The following is a 20,497-nucleotide window of genomic DNA, read 5'->3' as shown; positions in this document are numbered from 1 at the left end:
TTTTATTGGGTAGCATTGTGTATATTAGCTCTATGTAAACGGCAAGCACTAAGTGGGTTGCATAATGATGTTCTATTTTTTATTAGTGATTTTAATGATGTGTAATTTGCCTTTGTAGACGGCAAACGAGTAAATCTCGTGAAGAGATGATTTTATTGGGTAGTATTGTGTATATTAGCTCTATGTAAACAGCAAGCACTAAGTGGGTTGCATAAGTGTTTATTTTTGTTGGTGTTTGTCACATATGAGTTCTTATTCTGGGAGTATGCCTTTGCTGGCGAGATGTAGTGTTTACAGTGCACTATGTCTTCTGGTATGGGCTATATCAAATTTGTTACTTTCATTGACCTGTCACAGTCTCATCCTTGGCTTTGACGATATGAAAGTGACTGAGGTATGAGTGATGCTAGTAATACCATTCCTTATGCACCCAGTCCCTGTTATGAATGGTGTGAAAATATCGCTCATAGGGTCAGTTGGTGCATACATTTCAGTGGGCTTGGCAGACTGATATGTAAGAGCAACTGCTGGCTCGGTGAGGAAAGCAACGGGAAACTACCTCACTCCTCGTTTCCCTAGTACGCCTCTTCAGTGACGCCTAGGCTATTTATGACAGCTGTTGGCGAAGCTGCAGAGGATCAAACCAGCCTTCGGGCTGATTACCCAACATACATACATTCTGGGAGTAAAGTCATAGAATCAAACTTAAAGTGAGTCTTTAGTCAGTGGAGAGAGGCTGAACCTGGCATGTTACCCAAATTTAATTTCAGGGGTTATATAGCAACAGGTAAGGTTATAAAGTAAGTCTGGAGCCTCGCCAGCCTGATGACCGTCGCCTTGGGAGAGGGAGTGGCTCGTTGCTCTACATAATTAAATATTCCTGCAATTGTTTTGCAGGTGGCGCCCATTATCCTTGTCATTTACACTTGGTTGAGTCAACGTTTATCTGTTCAGTATTTCAATAGCTTGCAGTAGTTGCAAAGTATTTTGTCTGTTTCAGCTGTATTAGTAGTTTTAAAAATGGCTGTTTTATAATGTCTTAATTTTGCTGCTATTGATAAGCTTTTCTTTATTGTATGTAGTCTTGCTAATCTAATTAGCTTTGTTTAATTTATTTATTTTGTTGTGCCAAGCTGGTTTCTCATTAAGGTTATAAGTTATGATTTCTCCTAAATACTTAAAATTATCAACAATTTTGATTTCTTGCCCATCAATTGTTATATTGTTTACAAGTGGAGAATGTGTAAACATGATCTCAGTTCTTTCAAAGGATATAGTAAGACCTATTTTTTTGTGCTATTACCTTTAGAGATTTAATTTGGTGTCGAGTTTCCTGAATATCGTTGGACAATAGAGCAAGGTCATCAGCAAATCCTAAACAGTTTGAACTTAAATTTTGTTAGGAGCTTCCAACTTTTATGTTCTTGTATCATTCCCTTATTATAAATTCTAATGCGCAATTAAATAGTAATGGTGATAAACAGTCTCCTTGTCTTAACCTGTTTTAATAAAAAAAGGTTCAGAGACCTCTCCTCTAAACTTTACTTTTGATATGGTGTTAGTTCAAGTAAGTTGTATCAGTTTAATTAATTTAGGATGGGGTCCAAAATTCTGTAAAATTTTTTATATTGAAGGTCTATGTATACAATCCTATGTCAACAAATGTTACTATAAGCTTGTTTTGTTTTCTGTAGTATGCCATTATTAATTTTAGAATGATGATCTGTTCAGCACAACTTCTCCAGGGTCTAAAGCCTCCTTGGTATTCTCGTAACTACATTGTATTATTCTAGTTGATATTTAATCCTTCCATATAAGACCTTGGAAAAATCCTGTATGTGCAGTCCAAGATAGACAATCCTCTATAATTATCTGGATTAATCTTATCTCCTCCTTTTTATGAAGAGGGTGTATTAAGGCTGTTGCCCAATGTTCCAGAAACTGTTCAGTGATCCAAATTTTTGTTAAAGCCATGTGTAAGGAAATCCGAACCGTATTACTTGAATATTTCCACATCTCTACAAAAACCTGGTCTTCTCCGCATGCCATATAATTTTAGTTCTTTTAGCGCCTTTTCTAATTCTTGAAATGTTGGAGGGTCTGTGTTATTAAATTTGGTTTTTATTGGAGTATTCATATTAATTTGTAATAGTTCCTTAGGTTCTTCACCGTTCAAAAGTTTACTGAATGCTTTTGCCATAATCTCAGCATTTTCACTACTGCTATGTGCTACTCCCGCCGTTTACCCACGCCTGGCTATGTTAAGACAGGCATGGATACTCCAACTGTACCCTCGGTGGCTACTTCAAGATAGGCAGGGATACTCCCGCCACTTTATCTTTCGACATTACCTACCAGCTTCACAAAAACAAAAATTAGGATATTTCGGTATGAAAATCAGGTAAAATCAGGAGAAATCAGGAGATACAATTGATCAAAACTGCTTATTCTACATACCTTGCGCAATGCAGTACTATGATATATTTATAACACTTATTGTCTCAAAGCCCGACTGTTGCTATACGAGGCTACAAGGCTAAAAATTACACATCTCTAATGCAATAATAATAATAATAATGTTATTTGCTTTACGTCCCACTAACTACTTCTGAAGGTCTTCGGAGACGCCGAGGTGCCGGAATTTAGTCCCGCAGGAGTTCTTTAACGTGCCAGTAAATCTACCAACCCGGGGCTGTCGTATTTGAGCACCTTCAAATACCACCGGACTGAGCCAGGATCGAACCTGCCAAGTTGGGGTTAGAAGGCCAGCGCCTTAACCGTCTGAGCCACTCAGCCCGGCCATCTCTAATGCCTCACAGGAAGTATGTGTGAGATCATCGGCACCAAATGCATCAAGCGCCCACATTATTATGAGAAGCGCAATGCTATTTGTATCAAATAACTAGCTGTTGTAGTCTTGCTTCGCTACGGAATTCTCAGAGAGACTGTCCTTATAGTTTTCCAACTGAAGTCCACATAGATCATTATAATGATGTCAGTACGAATGCCACGATTAGAAGTAATGCTGTCATATGAAATATTCGGTGGAATGAAAAACAGCACATTTCTCACTCTTAAAGAAAAGTACGATGGTGTTGATCTAACAGTTCAAAGTTCCAGAGCTAGAATGACCAGGCCGCAGACAGCTGTGAACACTCCTAAGTCATTATTCCATTTAAGATGATGCTTGTTGTTTAAAGGGGCCTAACATCTAGGTCATTGGCCCTTAATGGTACGAAATGAGATGAAATGTAATGACAAATGACAATTTGAAAGTCCAAAATTATCCACTGACCAAAATTCAAAACGTGAAGAAGAATGAATGGATGGATATGAATTTAAAACAATCAGTGGATCCGACCCGCAATGCCCCACATTCCTAGAAACCAGCGTTAAATAATAGTATTACAGACCAACGGACTGCTTCTAGAGCACAATCCTGAATCAATGATGGCTGTAGTCTAAAGGGGTCCAGAATTCAGGTCATCGGCCCCTCATAATGGTACTTATCACTAGGAAATTAGAACCATGGTATTTGTCATGTTGCGGTACTAATCAAAAGTAGCGTAGACTCGCGGTATTCCACACATTATGGTACTATTCACAGGTAATGTAATGCGCACATGTAACACATACCTATGGTGTTTCCCACATTGCGGCGCAATTTACAGGCAACGCAAACCTATGTTGTTCCTCACATAGGTGTACTAATCACAGGGACTGGTAATATCCCGTGGTGTTCCTCAGATAGTGTGTACTAATTATAGGCAAGCCAGACCCATGGTGTTGCTCGTAGAGTGGTACTAATCACAGGTACTGTAAAACTCACCCTTATTTACACACTGTCGCTACTGATCACAAACCTATTGTGTACCTTACATAGTGGTACTATGCGCAAGTAAAAGCAACCCATGGTGTTCCCAGCGTGGTGGTACTAATTACAAGTAATCTCATGGTTCTAATTCGATCATTCCTTGGTTGCCCCTTTTAGTCGCCTCTTACGACAGGCAGGAGATACTGTGGGTGTATTCTTCGCCTGCATCCTCTACCCACAGGGGGATGTGTGTTTGGTCCGCGAGAGCTATTTTATTTTGCTCAAGTCCACCGGCAAGCCGGTTAGGACCTCCTATCCCCCATGTGGGAATATCACCTATCATCTTGCTACGCCAGCGTAGTAGGTTCGTGGAACAGGTGAAATGGGTGTCGCACCAGGGAGAGGACAGCGGGCCATCTCCATGGATGTTGATGAAGTTGCTGTAGCTGTAGCAGGGCATGCAGCACATTCTCCCAATTCTGTAACCAGTACTCGAGCTGTATCACGTGAATTGTTGCTATCCTGGTCAACAGTTCACAAGATTTTAAAGTTAATTTCACACTGGTATCCCTACAAACTTCACACTGTTCACAAACTGAAACCCCCAGATGTTGCACTACACCGTGACTTTGCCCTTCAGTTTCTGGCGCACGTAGTGTTCAACATTTGGCTGGGGAATTTTCTGTGGACTGACAAAGGACATTTTACTCTGGAGGATGCAGTGAACGCACAGAACTGTCGCTTATGGGGTCTGACTCCTCCAAACATTATGCAGGAACAACCACTGCATTCAGCTTTCGGTGACTGTTTGGTATGGTTTTACAAGCTCCTTCATTCTCAGTCCATTTTTCTTTGAGGAGATGACCCCTCGTGGGCCTGTCAGGTGTACAGTGACATTTGCATGTTATTGAGACCTCCTTGTGCAACACGTGATTCCAGCTTCGCATGAATGCAACTGCCACCACACCGTTATTTTCAAGCAAGATAGGCCAACACCACTCAAAGCTCGCCAGATGAAAGAACAGCTTCAAGAAACCTTCACCAATGACTGCATTATCTCTAGGTATTTTCCGGATGCGTGGCCTTCGAGGTCCCCTGAACTAAATCCATGCGACTTCTGGTTGTGGGGATATTTGAAAGATCATGTCTATCAGGGACATGTCCAGTCTCCTGCCTGATCGAAAGGCTAGCATACAACGACATTCGCTCTGATTTCACCCAATATGCTGCGGACAACTGTCGACTATCTGTTCAAGACAGATAACAGAAGTACGGTAGTTTTACATAATGCTTCAGCTGTTAATAAAGTCAATCCATACTCGAAATCAGGTGTATATAAGTTCGAATGTAGAGACTGTAGAAAGGGATATATAGGGCAAACTGGGCGTAGCTTTAACGTCAGGTATCAAGAACACCTTAACGCCATAAAATACAATAGATTTTCAGCCGCAGGCCAGCATATCCATGAGTACAAACATAAATTCACAGATATAAATAAAGACCTTGAGATCATGGAAAGGGACTGAGGCTTGACATTACGGAAGCGTGTCTAATACTTCTAGACCAGTATTATAACGCTAACCTTAATCTGAATGAAATTTCAGAGAAACCCAAAGTATTATATGATTGCTCGATTCTATTACTTGACAAGCTAAGAACGTCTTTCGAACTCTACAAAACAGTTCTTCATACTACGGTCTTCGTCCACAATGCCCCCCAGACCCTCTACTACATCGTCAACGTTCTAGAAACATCTCCCTTGCCGCCCCTACTTCCCCCTCCTTAGCGGTTCATCACATAGCACACGATACGAGCAGACACACTCGTTGTGCTACAGTTGCCACGCGAAGTATACAGCCGTAGAAGGTGAGTTGGCCACATCAATAGTTTGATCGTATCAGTTCTTCATCAATTTTTCTTGCTTTTGTATTAACATTGGGCTTTCATCATTACACTGAACTGAGAAGCTATGCCCGCCTAATAACTTTAGGGTGAATTAAAATCACAGTTCCAACCATTATATTTACTGCTTAAAAACTACGTTTTTGCACACCAACAAAGTTAAGAAGACGGCGCAGTTTAATAATTTTTATTGTACACAACGAGTTTTTATCAAACAAATGGCTGAAATATATGAAATATATGAAATGAACATTTTAATATTAAAGGACTGTAATCAACTTTATTCCTCAATTTCAAAATCATACAAGAACCTGACATTTACGATTGTATAGAATAATAGCCACTACGGAATTTGAAACAACTCATCACTCAGAGATTTTATATTTTTGACTTACAAGGTTTTTCTTGTTACAAATTAGAGTCTTTAACCTAGCATAATATAGATATTAAGGAGTTAAGTATAGCAATATGTTGTTGTTGTTCATTGTTTATATCACCAAGTTTTTCATTTACTATGCAGCTGATGATGGTGTCTAGAGGAACACCGAAACTAGTTCTGTAATGAAATTTATGTTGTAAAAAACCATCCAACAACATTGTATTTTGGATTGAAAAAGGTGGAAATTGTTAGATTTTTAATTCAATTGTGATCTCGGTTCAATACGGACAAATAATATGAAGTTCCTAACGTTTAACTCGGAGGTCATGTCGAAAGAACTGATACATTTAAAATCAGTCCAGGGTGGTTTGCGTGATTTCAGACGAGTTGTTGGTGGGTCTAGTAGGGTATTGTACAAGGGAGAGTTCTTATGAGAAAAGATCAAGTTTACCTTAGCTGCTTTCCTCCTCAGATTTTGCGGGGTAATATTAGCTAAGACAGGTAACCACTGAATGGGAGTAGATCTGTCAATACCAGGGATAACTCCCATGGCTTCATTAAACTGGACATAAATCTTTGTTGTGTGAATGCTGTTTTGCCACACAGGAGCACAGTATTCACCAGCAGAATACACAAGAGCAAGTGCAGCAGAGCGTAGGGTATTGATATCCGCACCCCAGCTACTTCCGGCAATCTTGCGGAGTAGATTCACTCTGGAGCCAAGTTTCTTAGATAACGTGATGCACTGTTGTTTGAATGTCAAGAACCGATCCAGAGTGATTCCTAAATATTTTGGATTGTAGTTATGCGGTAATTCGATTCCGTCGAAAGTCACATGTAGCTTCCAGAGATGCCAACTTTCAACAAAGGCAATTCGTAATGCAGCCGTTCGGGCACCGGGCGGAGGGAGGGGGGAGCGGCGACCATATAATTTTTTTCGAGATCTTACTTACATATCATTGAAAAATCAATGAACAACATACAATTCAACCAGATATTTAAAGACTGGCATATAAAGAGTGTATGATTCTTACCTGCTAAAGTAACAGGTGATCTGCAGTACATATCTGAGTGGATCATTTCTTTTGTTGAGTACTGTAGTTGCTCCCTTAGCAGCTTGTAGTTGCTGTTTGGTAAACGTACACTGGTGACATGCTTTTCCTTTTGATATCATGTGCATCCTCTACACTAACAGAGCACTTAACATTCGGTGTTCATATTAGCACGGAACTAAGTCTTGTTCTTCCTCACCATGAAAATGAAAATCCACAGCCTGTTTCCAGTCATTCGACAGGGTCAGGGATGGAATGAATGAAGCATCCCCGTAAAAATATGTCTTATCACGATCCAAGTGAAAACTGAGTGCTCGTTGTGTAATCAGATCTGTGACATATATCACATCACAAGATGTAAAAACAAAGACTAATCTCTATGTGATTATAGCAAAGACTAATATAGTCAATAATCTATGTGATGCAAATTCGTGCACTTTTCTAATAATAATAATAATAATAATAATAATAATAATAATAATAGAAATTGTGCCAGCTGCCGAAGCCTGTCGCACTCCTCTGGGGCAATGATTAATGAATGACAGATGGAATGAAATGATATTGCAGTGTGTTGCTGGAATGAAATATGAAAAAGAAAACAGGAGTACCCAAAGGAAAACCTGTCCAGCCTCCGCTTTGTCCTGCATAAATCTCACATAGAGTGACCGGGATTTGAACCACGGAACCCAGCGTGAGAGGCCGGCGCACTGCCGTCTGAGCTACGGAGGCTCTATTCTTCCTCACCGTGCGCAACTGAAAAATCGTGGCTACACACACTACAAAACACATGGGAATGAGATTTTGAAGAATGCAGTAAACAGGGCCATTCTTTCGAGTATTCCTCCCTAATATTTTTAACTATTTTTGGTTTCTTACTAGCATCACTAATCATGGTAATGTCACCACACGTATTTTCTTGCACAAGAAATCGCTTCATTATTTCAAGCCTTTTGCATTTTTGTAACACACAATTAGCATACATCCTAGAAGAGCAATATATGTAAATTTGGCAACCAAAATCGCAATAAATACCTCAACAGTTACGCACACAGTATCCACAATGAAACAGAGTTTGTCACCACTTTGCCGCCAAAAAAAAAAAAAAAAAAAAAAGACAAAAGAACTTGCATACTTGCAAGGAAATCTGGTCATGTGACGAACAAAGACAACGACTCCGTAAGATATACCACTTCACAGCTGCCTATTTTTTTGGTACCAAAGCACACACTGCATTCGGCGCGTGAAAACTCGAAACAGTCTTAAACAAGGGACAGGAAAGGGTTATAAATTATTACTGAGAAATCTGAAAATAATATTCTGAGAATTCAAGCTGTAATGGCATTCCTTGTGTATCCTTTTGAACATTTCATACATTTAGATTTTTTTTTTTAAATAGTAATTTCTGGTGTGTGATTTGTAAAGGCGTAATTGTGATGGGTAATTCGTAATTATTATGATTGAATTGTAATAGTTGGCATCTCTGAGCTTTCTATGGGCTTCCTTATTATTTAGATGGAATGCACTAACCTCAGTTTTATTGATTCATTGAATCATTCATTTGAGACGTGATCCAGATCACTGATGTCAGCTGTCCATCTCAGCATTTTAGTCTCCATGACACCCAGTCAATGCACTCAGTCGTAGTCGGCCAACAATCACAACCATACAGTGCAACAGATCGGATGACAGTATGATAAGAATTTTTATTTGAGATTACCTTTCATCCTCCGGTCACAAGTGACGCCAGTTGTTGTTCTCCATTTCATCCAGGCTGCAGATATCCTTGCATTGACCTCTTCTACAAGTCGACCATCATCAGCGATCGTGGAGCCAAGATAGTTGAATCTTCTCACTCACGGCAGGTCCTCACCGTCTACCTGAATGGTTCCAATTGCTTGTGGATCTGACGTTATATATTCAGTCTTCTTCTTATTTAGGCGCAGGCAGTATTGTAACAGCCGATTGCTCGATTCTTGGGTATGGCATTGCAGATTAACCTGGGTCTAAGACGCCAACATGACATCCTCTGTGTAGAGAAGCATCCATGGCAAAGAACGGTGCAGGTCTGCTGTTACAGTGTCCCATTAGAATGAACAAGAGCAGTGACAGCGCTGAACCTTGGTGAACGCCAACAGTGATGGAAAAGACACTAGATGCCCCTGAGGCAGCCTAAACATAGCTCCTTGGTTCTACATAAAGCAGCCAAACCCAGTTGAAAAGGTATTCTGGTATGCCATGCTCTTGCAGGGCTAGCCATATGAGGTCATGCGGTACGCGATCAAAGGCCTTCTCAAGGTCCAGGAAAGCTAGATGGATTGACTTGTTCTTCTCATGATGCTTTTCAACCAAGAGCCGTGCAGCATGGATTGCATCAGTTGTACCACAATTCATCAAAAATCCAGCTTGGTTTCTGGAAAGTTCAACGATCTCGCGTCCTTTTATTAAGAACCCGTTCGAATACATTCATCGCATGACACAAAAGTTGGATTGGTCAGTAATCAGCACATTCAGCTGGGTTTTCCCCTTCTTTTTGAAGATGGATACGGTGATGCTCTGTTTCTGACAGGTTCTTCCACAGCAGTAGTGACTGGGATTGGTGGATGGGGAAGTTCCTCAGTTGAGATCTTCTAGAAGTAGATACGCCAGCGCTCTTTTGCCTTTTTCCAATCAACCAATAAGTTTCCTGTTTCCTTCTTGATCCCACAGAAGCGCTGGATGTATTGTGTTTTGCGATGCCTCGCTTTGGTAAGTCGGTATAATTCCCGCTCGCCAACACGTGTCTTGTTTTGCATAAAGGTCTGCAAATTGTACTGTTTTTGTTGTAGGTATGATCTTCTTTGCATCAATATGGGGTATCTTGTAGGTATTCCAACGAGATTGTGTCTTGTCGGCAAGAAACTCATGGTAAAGCCGTTTCTTCTTTCGTATTGCATTTCTGACCTCATCACTCCAGATCCATGTATCTTTGTCAATTTTTTGCCATTTTGGTTTTGTTGATCCAAGAACAGTACATGCGGTGTCATGAGCAGATTCCTTCAGTCTGAATCAACTCTCTTAGAGTGTAATAATCTGTGGTAATGTTAATCATGTGATGACATCGGCCTCTTTTTCTTTGATTCTCACTGGTCCTGTACAAAAAGCGTGTTCGGGATTCGGCAACTTGATTCACAATTTGCAGAGGACTGGACGATGTTGCGCTGCGACAATTTCACATGGAACAACCATAGTGTCTAATACATCTTTAAGGTCTTGACACCTGATGAGGATGTAAACGATCTGTGTTGCCCTTGTGCCGCTGTAATATGAAATTAAATGTTAATCACACTTTTTGAACCAGGTCATAAGCTTCTGCATAATTGAGAATTAATTGGCTATCACCATTCTTTTCCCCAAAACCATGTCTACCATAGGCTCTACGATCTTCCTTTCTGTGACTGACGTGTTCGTTTGGATCACCGGCGATAATGAGGTAGTCTTCTAGGGGTACTTCAGCTGTCTTGTCTTCAGGCACCTCCTAGAAGGCATCCTTTGTTGCTCCAGGTAAACATGTCTGTGGGGCGTATGTGCTGAAGAAGTGTACTTTTCTTCCATCTGCATTGTATTCTTCATCAGACGGTCATCATACCACTGCACATCAGAGATATAGCTGTCACTCTTTGCTGACACAACAATACCAGTACCACTGGTTGTTCCACGGGTGCCATTTTATATCAGTTTGTACTCGCATCCGATGTTGTACGACTTCTGTCCACTCCATTGTGTTTCCTGCACCGCACAGGCATCGATCTGTCAACTTTCGAGAGCCTTTGACAGTTAACTGAACCACCCACACATAGTGCCCACGTTAAGTGAAGCAAGACGGGTTGTACGGGCTAGCTTGCTTAGCCAACACCGCCCGTGCGATGGTAACCGTTGCATACTCCTCACGTTGACTGGGCCTCGCCAATGGGCATCGCCTAGGGGGGACGCCCTAGCCTTGGTACTAAATCCGAAAGACAATTCCACGAGACTATGACAGAGTTTTAAGGCCGGCTTGTCAGTTGCCTGTCGCCAAGCATTTTAGAGCTGCTGCCAGCATTTCTCTAGGTGTTCAGGGTTGAGAGCAGGCATTTCCTCCAACTTTAAACGTGAAAAACTTCATCTTATTTGCCCATATTGAACTGAGATCACAATTAAAATAAAAATCTTTAAGGTTCCACCTTGTTCAATACAAATACACTGTTGTTAGATGACTTTTTACAACATATATTTTATTGCAGTACTAGTTTCGGCGCTCTATTAAGGCACCAAAATCAGCTGCGCAATAAGTAGAGAAAACTTGAAGATACAACAATACAAAACAACATACTGATATACTTAACTCCTTAATTTCTATCTAATGGTAAGTTTAAAACTCTAAGTTACAAGCAAGATAACCCTTGTGAGTCGAAATTGTAAAATCTCAGGAGTTGTCCTTAAAATTCTGTGGTGGCTATAATTTTTTACATTCGTAAAATTCAAGTTCAACAACATTCCTAAAATCATGAAATTAAAGCTGAATCAAGTCCTAAAATGTTCATTTCACAGATGCATTAGTTGCCATGTGTTGGATAAAAACTCGTCGTATTCATTAAATTGCCAGACTGTGCCGTCTTCCGATGTTTGTTGATATGTGGAAGCTTAGTTCTTATGTTGTGTTTCTAGTGGTTGGAACTGATTATTTGCCCTGATGTTATTAAGCGGGCATAGCCTCTCAGTTCAATAACCCTGTAATGATGAAAGTCCTCTGTTAATAGAAAAGCTAGATAAAGATATTAGGAACCTGATTGAATCAAAATGTTATTGAAGTTGACTCACCTCAACGGTTATGTACTTTGCGCGGCGTCTGCAGCACGACGAGTGTGTCTGCTCGTGCCGAGTGCGATGTGAGGATTGCGTTCAAAACGGATAACAGAAGTACTGAAATTTTGCATAATGCGTCAGCTGTTAATAAGGTCAACCCATACTCTAAATCAGGTGTATACAGGTTCGAATGCAAAGACTGTGAGAGCGGATATATAGGGCAAACTGGGCGCAGCTTTAATGTTAGATATCAAGAACACCTCAATGCTGTGAAATACAATAGATTTTCAGCCGTAGGCCAACACGTCCATGAATATAAGCATAAATTCACGGACATAAATCACGATCTTGAAATAATGGAAACACTATCCAAGGGACCGAGGCTTGACATTACAGAAGTGTGTCTAATACATCTAGACCAGTATTATAATGCTAACCTAAACTTGAATGAAATTTCCGAGAAACCCAAAGTATTATACGACTGCTTGATTCTGTTACTCGACAAGCTAAGAATTCCAGAAAATTCGTCAGTCTTTCGAACCCTACGTAACAGTTTCTCTTTCTACTGTCTCCGTCCGCAATGCCCCCCCCGGACCCTCTCCTACATTGCCAACGTTCCAGAAACATTCCCCTTGCCGCCCCTACCTCCCCTTCCTTAGCGCTTCATCACATCGCTCTCGACACGAGCAGACACACTCGTCGTGCTGCAGACGCCGCGCAAAGTACATAACCGTTGAGGTGAGTCAACTTCAATAACGTTTTGATTCAATCAGGTTCCTAATATCTTTATCTAGCTTTTCTATTAACAGAGGACTTTCATCGTTACAGGGTTATTGAACTGAGAGGCTATGCCCGCTTAACCCCTCAGCGCCGACCTCTATACGTGGTATAGACCCCCTTTTCTTCCGTAGCCGCCGACCTCTATACGTGGTATAGACCCATACATGGTTTTGCATTTACGGCTATAGCGCGAAGAGTTCTGGAGTTATGGATATGCACATTGTTTTGTTTCCAAGAAGACATTTTCGGGTTTATCAGTGTTCTAAATAAGAATTGAAAATCGTTAAAGTGTAGTTGCTTTTGCAAGGATAAGTATTTGTCAATTATGCCTGAGCACCAATCCCCGCTTTTTTTAATAGTCCGTTTGATTCATTCTTTCCCACGGAATAAAATAAAGAAATGATGATCTGAGAAGTTTGTCTTTTCGTGTGATGTTCTTTGCTCTAATTTTGTATTAAGAGTGCAGTTTATTTATTATATCTGTCTTTATTTCTTAGCTTGTAGTCTTTTCGTAACTCTCCACGAGTGCTCTGTGTAGGCATCAGTTAAATTGCTTTCTGTCATACGACACGAGAAGCAGTTGTGCATGGTATATATCTCGTTTGAAAGACGGTGTATCGACCTTTTAATCTGAAATATATATATCGAGTTGGTTTGATTCGTCATAAATGTTATTCCCCTCATTCAGTTTCGTCCTGCCACTTTCAGTCCCGCTGCAGCTTCATCAGCTTGTGTGACGCACCGCGCCCTGCTGAGAGTAACGTGCTTGAAATATTGTATAATTCAAATGAAAGTTTAGTCGGAAGTAGTAGTGGCAGTATTAGCAGTAGTGATAATGAAATAGATGATGTGACTGTGGCCGATGCAGTGGTAAATGATGAGTGTGACGATGACGAGGAACCAGTACTTGGAAATTTCGTGTAGGAGACTATAGATACGCATACAGGTCAAAGGGAAGTTTTCAACACTGAATTATGATTCCTAGATTCTCCAATAATATTTAGACAAGTCACAGGGACAAACATTGAGCAGTTATCAGTTTCAGCTGATGGAAGGTTTGTTTACGTAGTACAAAATACGCTTCTAGGGCGGGAAATGAAATATTCAAGGCCGGCGCTCAACAGATAATACAGTTCCAAGGTTGCAGGAAATACGTTTTATCAGGAAATTAGCACCCAAGAGTGAGAAATCCAAACCTCAGAGACGTTGTACCGCGTGTTCAAAACACGGTGAAAAGAAGACATCGGTGTACTGCTCCCAGGAGTGTGCCTTGGGTCTCTGTCTCGAAGAGTGCTTCGAACTCTATCACACAGAACTAAATTACTAAGGAAATGTGAAACAATTATGTAATTATCTTCATGTACATAGTTCTACCATAAGGAATTCCAAATTTCGTGAATATCGGGCTACTCTTACACTAGTAGTAACGCTTTAAGTGAATCAATGTATTTCAGTCGCGCGTAGTTGAAATCTCATCCGGCCGCGGGGTAGGAAGCTCTTTAAACGGCTGCGACGCTGAGGGGTTAATAACATCAGGGCAAATAATCAGTTCCAACCACTAGAAACACAACATAAGAACTAAGCTTCCACATATCAACAAACATCGGAAGACGGCACAGTCTGGCAATTTAATGAATACGAGTTTTTATCCAACACATGGCAACTAATGCATCTGTGAAATGAACATTTTAACATTATAGGACTTCATTCAGCTTTAATTTCATGATTTTAAGAATGTTGTTGAACTTGAATTTTACAAATGTAAAAAATTATAGCCATCACATAATTTTAAGGACAACTCATGAGATTTTACAATTTCGACTCACAAGGGTTACCTTGCTTGTAACTTAAGAGTTTTAAACTTGCCATTAGATAGAAATTAAGGGGTTAAGTATATCAGTATGTTGTTTTGTATCGTTGTATCTTCAAGTTTTCTATACTTATTGCGCAGCTGATGATGGTGCCTTAATAGAGCGCCGAAACTGGTACTGCAATAAAATATATGTTGTAAAATGTCATCTAACAACAGTGTATTTGTATTGAACAAGGTGGAACCTTAAAGATTTTTATTTTAATTGTGATTTCCTCCTACCTCAAATCAGTATGGTTTTCCCACCAACATTTCTATGGCTGATGCAGTGATTTTCCACTGGGTGATGGGACTGCCACATCCCGATGCCAATAAAAATGAGAAATAACCAATATTAATGTTGAATCCATTGTTGATGTGTCGCTGAGATGAACTGTGATACTCTAAATACCATTTAAGCCCACGTTCAATCTCCATTGGGACGGAGGGTGAGATGGAGTGAAAAGTAAATAGTCTAAAATGTGTTGAATCCACAGTTTTTGGGATTGCAAGGCTGATTGGTGACAGTCTTGATGACAGTTGGAATCATGTACACCATATCTATAGCATGACGGGTAAATACATATATACATATAATATTTTTGAAAGGATCTAATATTTCCCAGTCAATTTGGCCTTCCACAAGGGCAAAGTTTTACTCGAAAATGAAATAATCTAAGACTTGAAACCAAACACATATCACTATAACTACATAATATATCGTAAAACATCAATCATCAATAACAAATTCTATAAATTTCACTTCACACGTAATTAATAGGCAATAAAAATCTTAAAGGTAAACCTTCAAAAAATATCCGGGCAATGCCGGGTACTACAGCTAGTATATATACATACCTTCTGTAATGCTGGACTCCTGAAACATATTTTCCAGAGAATGATGAATTTCCTGAAATGTGGGACGTTCTCCAGGTATCCACTGCCAACATTGTCGCATCAGCTCATATATCTTCGGTGGACATCCTGGAGGGCACTCCATCCTGTAAATACCACATGCAGGTCAATAACCATTAGAATTTATGACTGTTATTACAATGATGATGGAATGCCATGAACCTACAGATACATACAGAGCTAAGCATTGTGTAAACAACCAGATATATTATGAATACACAAATGAAGGCCTACAACAGTGTCCCTAGGAAGATGACCTGGAAATGAGTAAAAGGTACAGGTGCGGCAAACATCCTGATTGATAAAGTAAAGATGTTCTATCAAAAATGCTTTAGTTGAGTCCAAGTAGGGTATGGAAGATCATCCTGGCTTGAAATCATGAGAAGAGTCCAGCAGGGAAGTAGTGCCTTGTCAAAACTCCTATTTATCGTCATCATGGATCGGACAATAAAATCCAATTACAAAGAGCCTAAAAAACAAATACTTGCAGATGATGTTCTCATTTGAGGAGAAACTGAAGCAGTACAGGGAAAACTACAGTAAATCTTTGGAGTAACAAGTTTAAAGAATACGCACTAAACATCAGAAATACAAAAACTGTTGAATTGACTATCAGCAGGAAAGGAACAGATTCAAATATTTTTCTCGAGGGAACTCTGTTACAATCTGTTTGTAACTTCAAATACTTTGGAAGTATCATTTCAAAAGACAACACAATAAAACAATAAATACTTAACATAAATCAGAAAACTTCTCAATTTTATTTTCAAGTGAAAAATCTACTGTGGGAAGATAAAATACCCCAGAAAACGAAAATGACCGTGTTTCATTCCTATTTCATTCCAGTTCTCACCTATGCACTCGAAACATGTACCCAACGCAACAAGGCTAATAGTAAAATACAGTCAACAGAAATTAACTTCATCAGAAGAATGAACTAAAAGACCAAGATTAGAAATGAAGAAAACAGGAGGGAGGCTGGCATCAAAATACCTGTTACCAAACTCTTAGGAAGATGCAGGCTACAATGGTTTGGTCATGTAATGAGGATGGGCAGGAAAACAGCAAAGAATTACTTTGACTGAGAAGTGAGAGGGAAGAGACCTATAAGGAGGCCATGGAATCGATGGAAGGAGACAGTGAAATTGCAGGTCAACAAGAGGAATGTCAAGTGGAAGGACACAGTGGAACAGAAGTTATATTCTGACAGGAAGAAGTGGCGAGCGCTTGTACACTACACCTGGGAAACTGGAAATGATGACGACGACGCGCATGATCTGAATGAGAGGTATGTTTCTTTGAATTCCAACTCTTTACAGTAGTGCAACATGATATCCAAGAACAACCTAATTCAGACAGGACTTGAAATGGAAAAATTTCATCAACTTTAACTAACCCAATTCAGAGTAGTCAACCAATAATTACATAATTCTTGGAAATACTAAAACGATCAAAATCAACATGGCTTTATAAACAAAACAGACTCCACATAACCTTTCTATATTTAATACAATCGGTGATGTACGGTGTGTTATATATTTATGTTGCAAGAGCTTCATGCAGTAATCTGAATATTATATAATGCTCACAAGACCTACAATAAAATTGTATTCATGTGAATTTTCAACCGATGGTAAAAGTACAAGATTACTAAGCAGATGAACTAACTTATTTTGTGTAAACTCTTACCTATAAGCAATAAGTAGAAAGATCTCATATGCTCTGAGGGAGACAAATTGTATAATGAATTAATAATGTATCAGAACACATTCAACACCACATACTTTGTCCTTGTGGCAGCCTCCGCATGGGGGAAGTTGTAATAATAATAATATATCAATATATTTCATCAAGATGATCTGGTGCCATCAAGTCAACGTCAACTCAAGAAGACTGCATGAGTGGACTGCCTCCAGATGTTTCAGTCTTCAACCATATAGCCTACTTTAGAACCTTCAGTGACATGTTCATGTGGAATTTGATGGAGTCTATCCATCTCAATGCTGGCCTCCCTCGACTCCGAGACCCCTCCACATTCCCAAGCATAATAGTGGTACCCTTTTCCAATGCATCAGTGTGTCTCATAATGTGTCCAAAACATGACAGCTGTAATCTTGTAATGAATGCCTCAAGAGACAGATATGGTTTGATCTTTTGAATGACCCAAGCTCTCCCAGGGATATGCAATATCCTTGTCCAACACCAGAGTTAACATTCATCGATATGCTTCCTATCTCGCTTCCTTACTGTCCAGCTTTCACAACCATACGTAGCTATGGCAAAGACTAATTCTGACTTTGGTATGCAAAGATACATCTGAACACTTGAAGATCTTATCCAGATCCTTGAATGCTGCTCTTCCAAGAGCAAGTCTTTGGCAAATTTCTGTACTGTTTGAGGCAATTCTACTGATGGCTGATCCTAACAAACAGAAACTATTCACCTCTTTGATAAATCAATTGATTGTTTATCAAGATATTCGATGGCAAACCTGTTGCCATTATTTTGGTCTTCTTGATATTCAGGTACAGGCCCATATTCTCGCTCTGTTCTCAAACTTTCATTATGATATCCTCAAGCTCTTCCTTAATGTCAGCAACCAAAGTAGTGTCATCTGCATACTTCAAGTTGTTTATATTCAATCTGCCAATCTTAAAACCATGAGGTGACTCATCTAATCCAGATTACCTCATAATGTTCTCAGCATATAGACTGAACAAGTAAGGCAAAAGTATACAGCCTTGTTTTACACTTTTGCTAACGAGGAACCATTCAGTTTCACCATACACAGTTTTAGCACTGGCTTATTATTCAAAGTAGAGGTTACGCACCAGGACAATGAGATGTTCAGGTATGCCCATCTGTCCAAGTACATTTCGCATCTTCTCATGACTTACGCTATCAAGGGCCTTCCTGTAATCTATAAAGCACATGTACAGATCCTTCTGGTATTCATTTGCTGTTACAGTCATCCAACATACATCAATATCAAAAATACCCCATACCAGCTAATTAAACACGGGTAAAATTCAAAATTATAATAATGTTTAAGACAGCTTGTACAACTGACTTTTTTTTTTAAAACACACACACTTGATAACTGTTTTGGACAAGTCCCAATGGCAGGTTTACATGAGAACCTTTACAACAGTGTTAGGGATTGTAAGTATATAATACACAAGGTTACTTCCAATCATTCCTATTTTTTGGCTGTACACCCAAGAACTAAATCAGAAGAGAAAAAAAAAAAGAAAAATTGTGCCCTGAGACAACTACAGTCTCTACAAATAAAAACAAATGGGAATATGTCAAAAAAGAAACAAAGTGAATCAGGGAGCAGTGTGTTACGGGTGCAGATAGAGGCCTTGGTTGAACTGACAGTGGCAAAGGTTCAAACAAATTCTCTCAGGAGGCTGTCCTTAAAAAAAAAAAAAAAAACCCTGATTCCCAGTTGCTAAAAGAGATGTCGATGGTACAATACATGGATAGTACCACATTGTTTCTTGTTTGCTAGGTAAATAAATGAAGAATGAATCTGGTAGAGCTTTATTTCTAAAGTGTATTAGTTACTAAAACTACACATTAACACACAGGATTACTGAGCTCACAACTAACATTCGTCAATGAAGTTAAGGGAGACCAGGAGAGGAGGAGATCTAATGAGGAGTGAGGCACTGTAATGGTCTTTCCATCTACTAGTCAAGGACCATTGCATTTCTCCGCATCACTTCACCTTCAACACCAACAACCGTAATTCTTCATTCCTTGCCGTTAAACTCTTCTCTATGACTCATATGATCTAGTATGTTTGATCTACTGTGCATTTGTTGTACTAGTGTGTGTCATAAGCTCCCATATGACCCCCCCATCTCCAACTTAGCTATATAAACTGGCTCGATCAGCCTCCATACTGAGACGTACTTCGATTGTTGGAGAGAGGAAGGGAGGCAATTACGCTGCTCTAAATATCTAATGAAGCTGGACTTTGTCTCACCAATAGAAGTTTTCGTATGCAGCATGAGGTACTGCAAACATGAGATTGAATCTTTCATATTCTGGTGACTAATATTTCTCAAGTTATTGAAACTTTATCTTGCTTTGATGCGAGTGTCAGCGGATTTCTACTTTTAGTTTGAATGGCAACATGAATTAATATAGTTCTTTGAATCTTTGGGGAAAATACAGAAGTTACTCCCATCAACATCTTAGAACTTTTGAACCATAACGCAGTTTATGATTTCTTATGGTGAAATGTGGTTGTGCAAAGATGACTGTAGATCTTCAATTCTTCTTTGAGCTAAATGTATCTATGAAAAAGAGACTGCTTTTGTGAGATTAGCTAAGGAATTTCTTGTAAAAGCCTCCATAGAGTGCAGTGTTTCCAAGTTATCCCTTTCCCATAAACTGAGTTAAGTTAGTTTAAAACTTCTCTTAACATGAGGATATCTTTTCTCTTTTCTCTTGTGGATATTTCGGAGTCCAAAGATGCAAAGATTATATTCTTAGTCTCCGCGCAAGAATAGTACTTTATTTACCCAAACTAAACCCCATGGCACTACAGCCCTGGAAGGGCCTTGGCCTACCAAGCTACCGCTGCTCTGACCGAAGGCCTGAAGATTACGAGGTGTCGTGTGGTCAGCACGGTGAATCCTCTCGGCCGTTATTCTTGGCTTACTAGACCGGGGCCGCTATCACACCGCCAGATAGCTCCTCAATTCTAATCACGTAGGCTGAGTGGACCTCGAACCAACCCTCAGGTCCAGGTAAGAATAGCTGACCTGGCCGGGAATCGAACCTGAGACCTCCACACAAAATGTCCATCGCTCTGAGCTGTGAATCAGGCATAAACTAAATTGCATACAGGAAAAGGGAAAGGTGTTGGGCAGACTTTGTGATACGGTAAACATTATATCAAAAGAGCACACCTAGTAGGAATAGATGTGACAGGCTCATTGGACAGTTAAGTTGAACTATAAGAGACGGAT

The 20,497-nt window shown here is 39.8% G+C and overlaps 1 protein-coding gene across 9 annotated transcripts in view; it reads right to left on the bottom strand.

Annotated features, from left to right (window-relative positions):
* The window catches only part of Abl (tyrosine-protein kinase Abl), a 520,947-nt gene that overhangs the window by 202,387 nt on the left and 298,063 nt on the right, over positions 1-20,497 (bottom strand). For all 9 annotated transcript variants that reach the window (XM_067136890.2, XM_067136892.2, XM_067136891.2 and 6 more), the window contains one exon: positions 15,456-15,598. In XM_067136890.2, coding sequence (XP_066992991.2) covers positions 15,456-15,598 — 143 coding nt within the window. The remainder of the gene's footprint in view (positions 1-15,455; positions 15,599-20,497) is intronic.

Source organism: Anabrus simplex, chromosome 1 (genome assembly GCF_040414725.1).
Source record: "Anabrus simplex isolate iqAnaSimp1 chromosome 1, ASM4041472v1, whole genome shotgun sequence".
NCBI classification, from domain to species: Eukaryota; Metazoa; Arthropoda; class Insecta; order Orthoptera; family Tettigoniidae; genus Anabrus; species Anabrus simplex.
The sequence above is the reverse complement of the archived record's forward strand: the minus strand, read 5'-3'. Positions and strand labels throughout refer to the sequence as shown.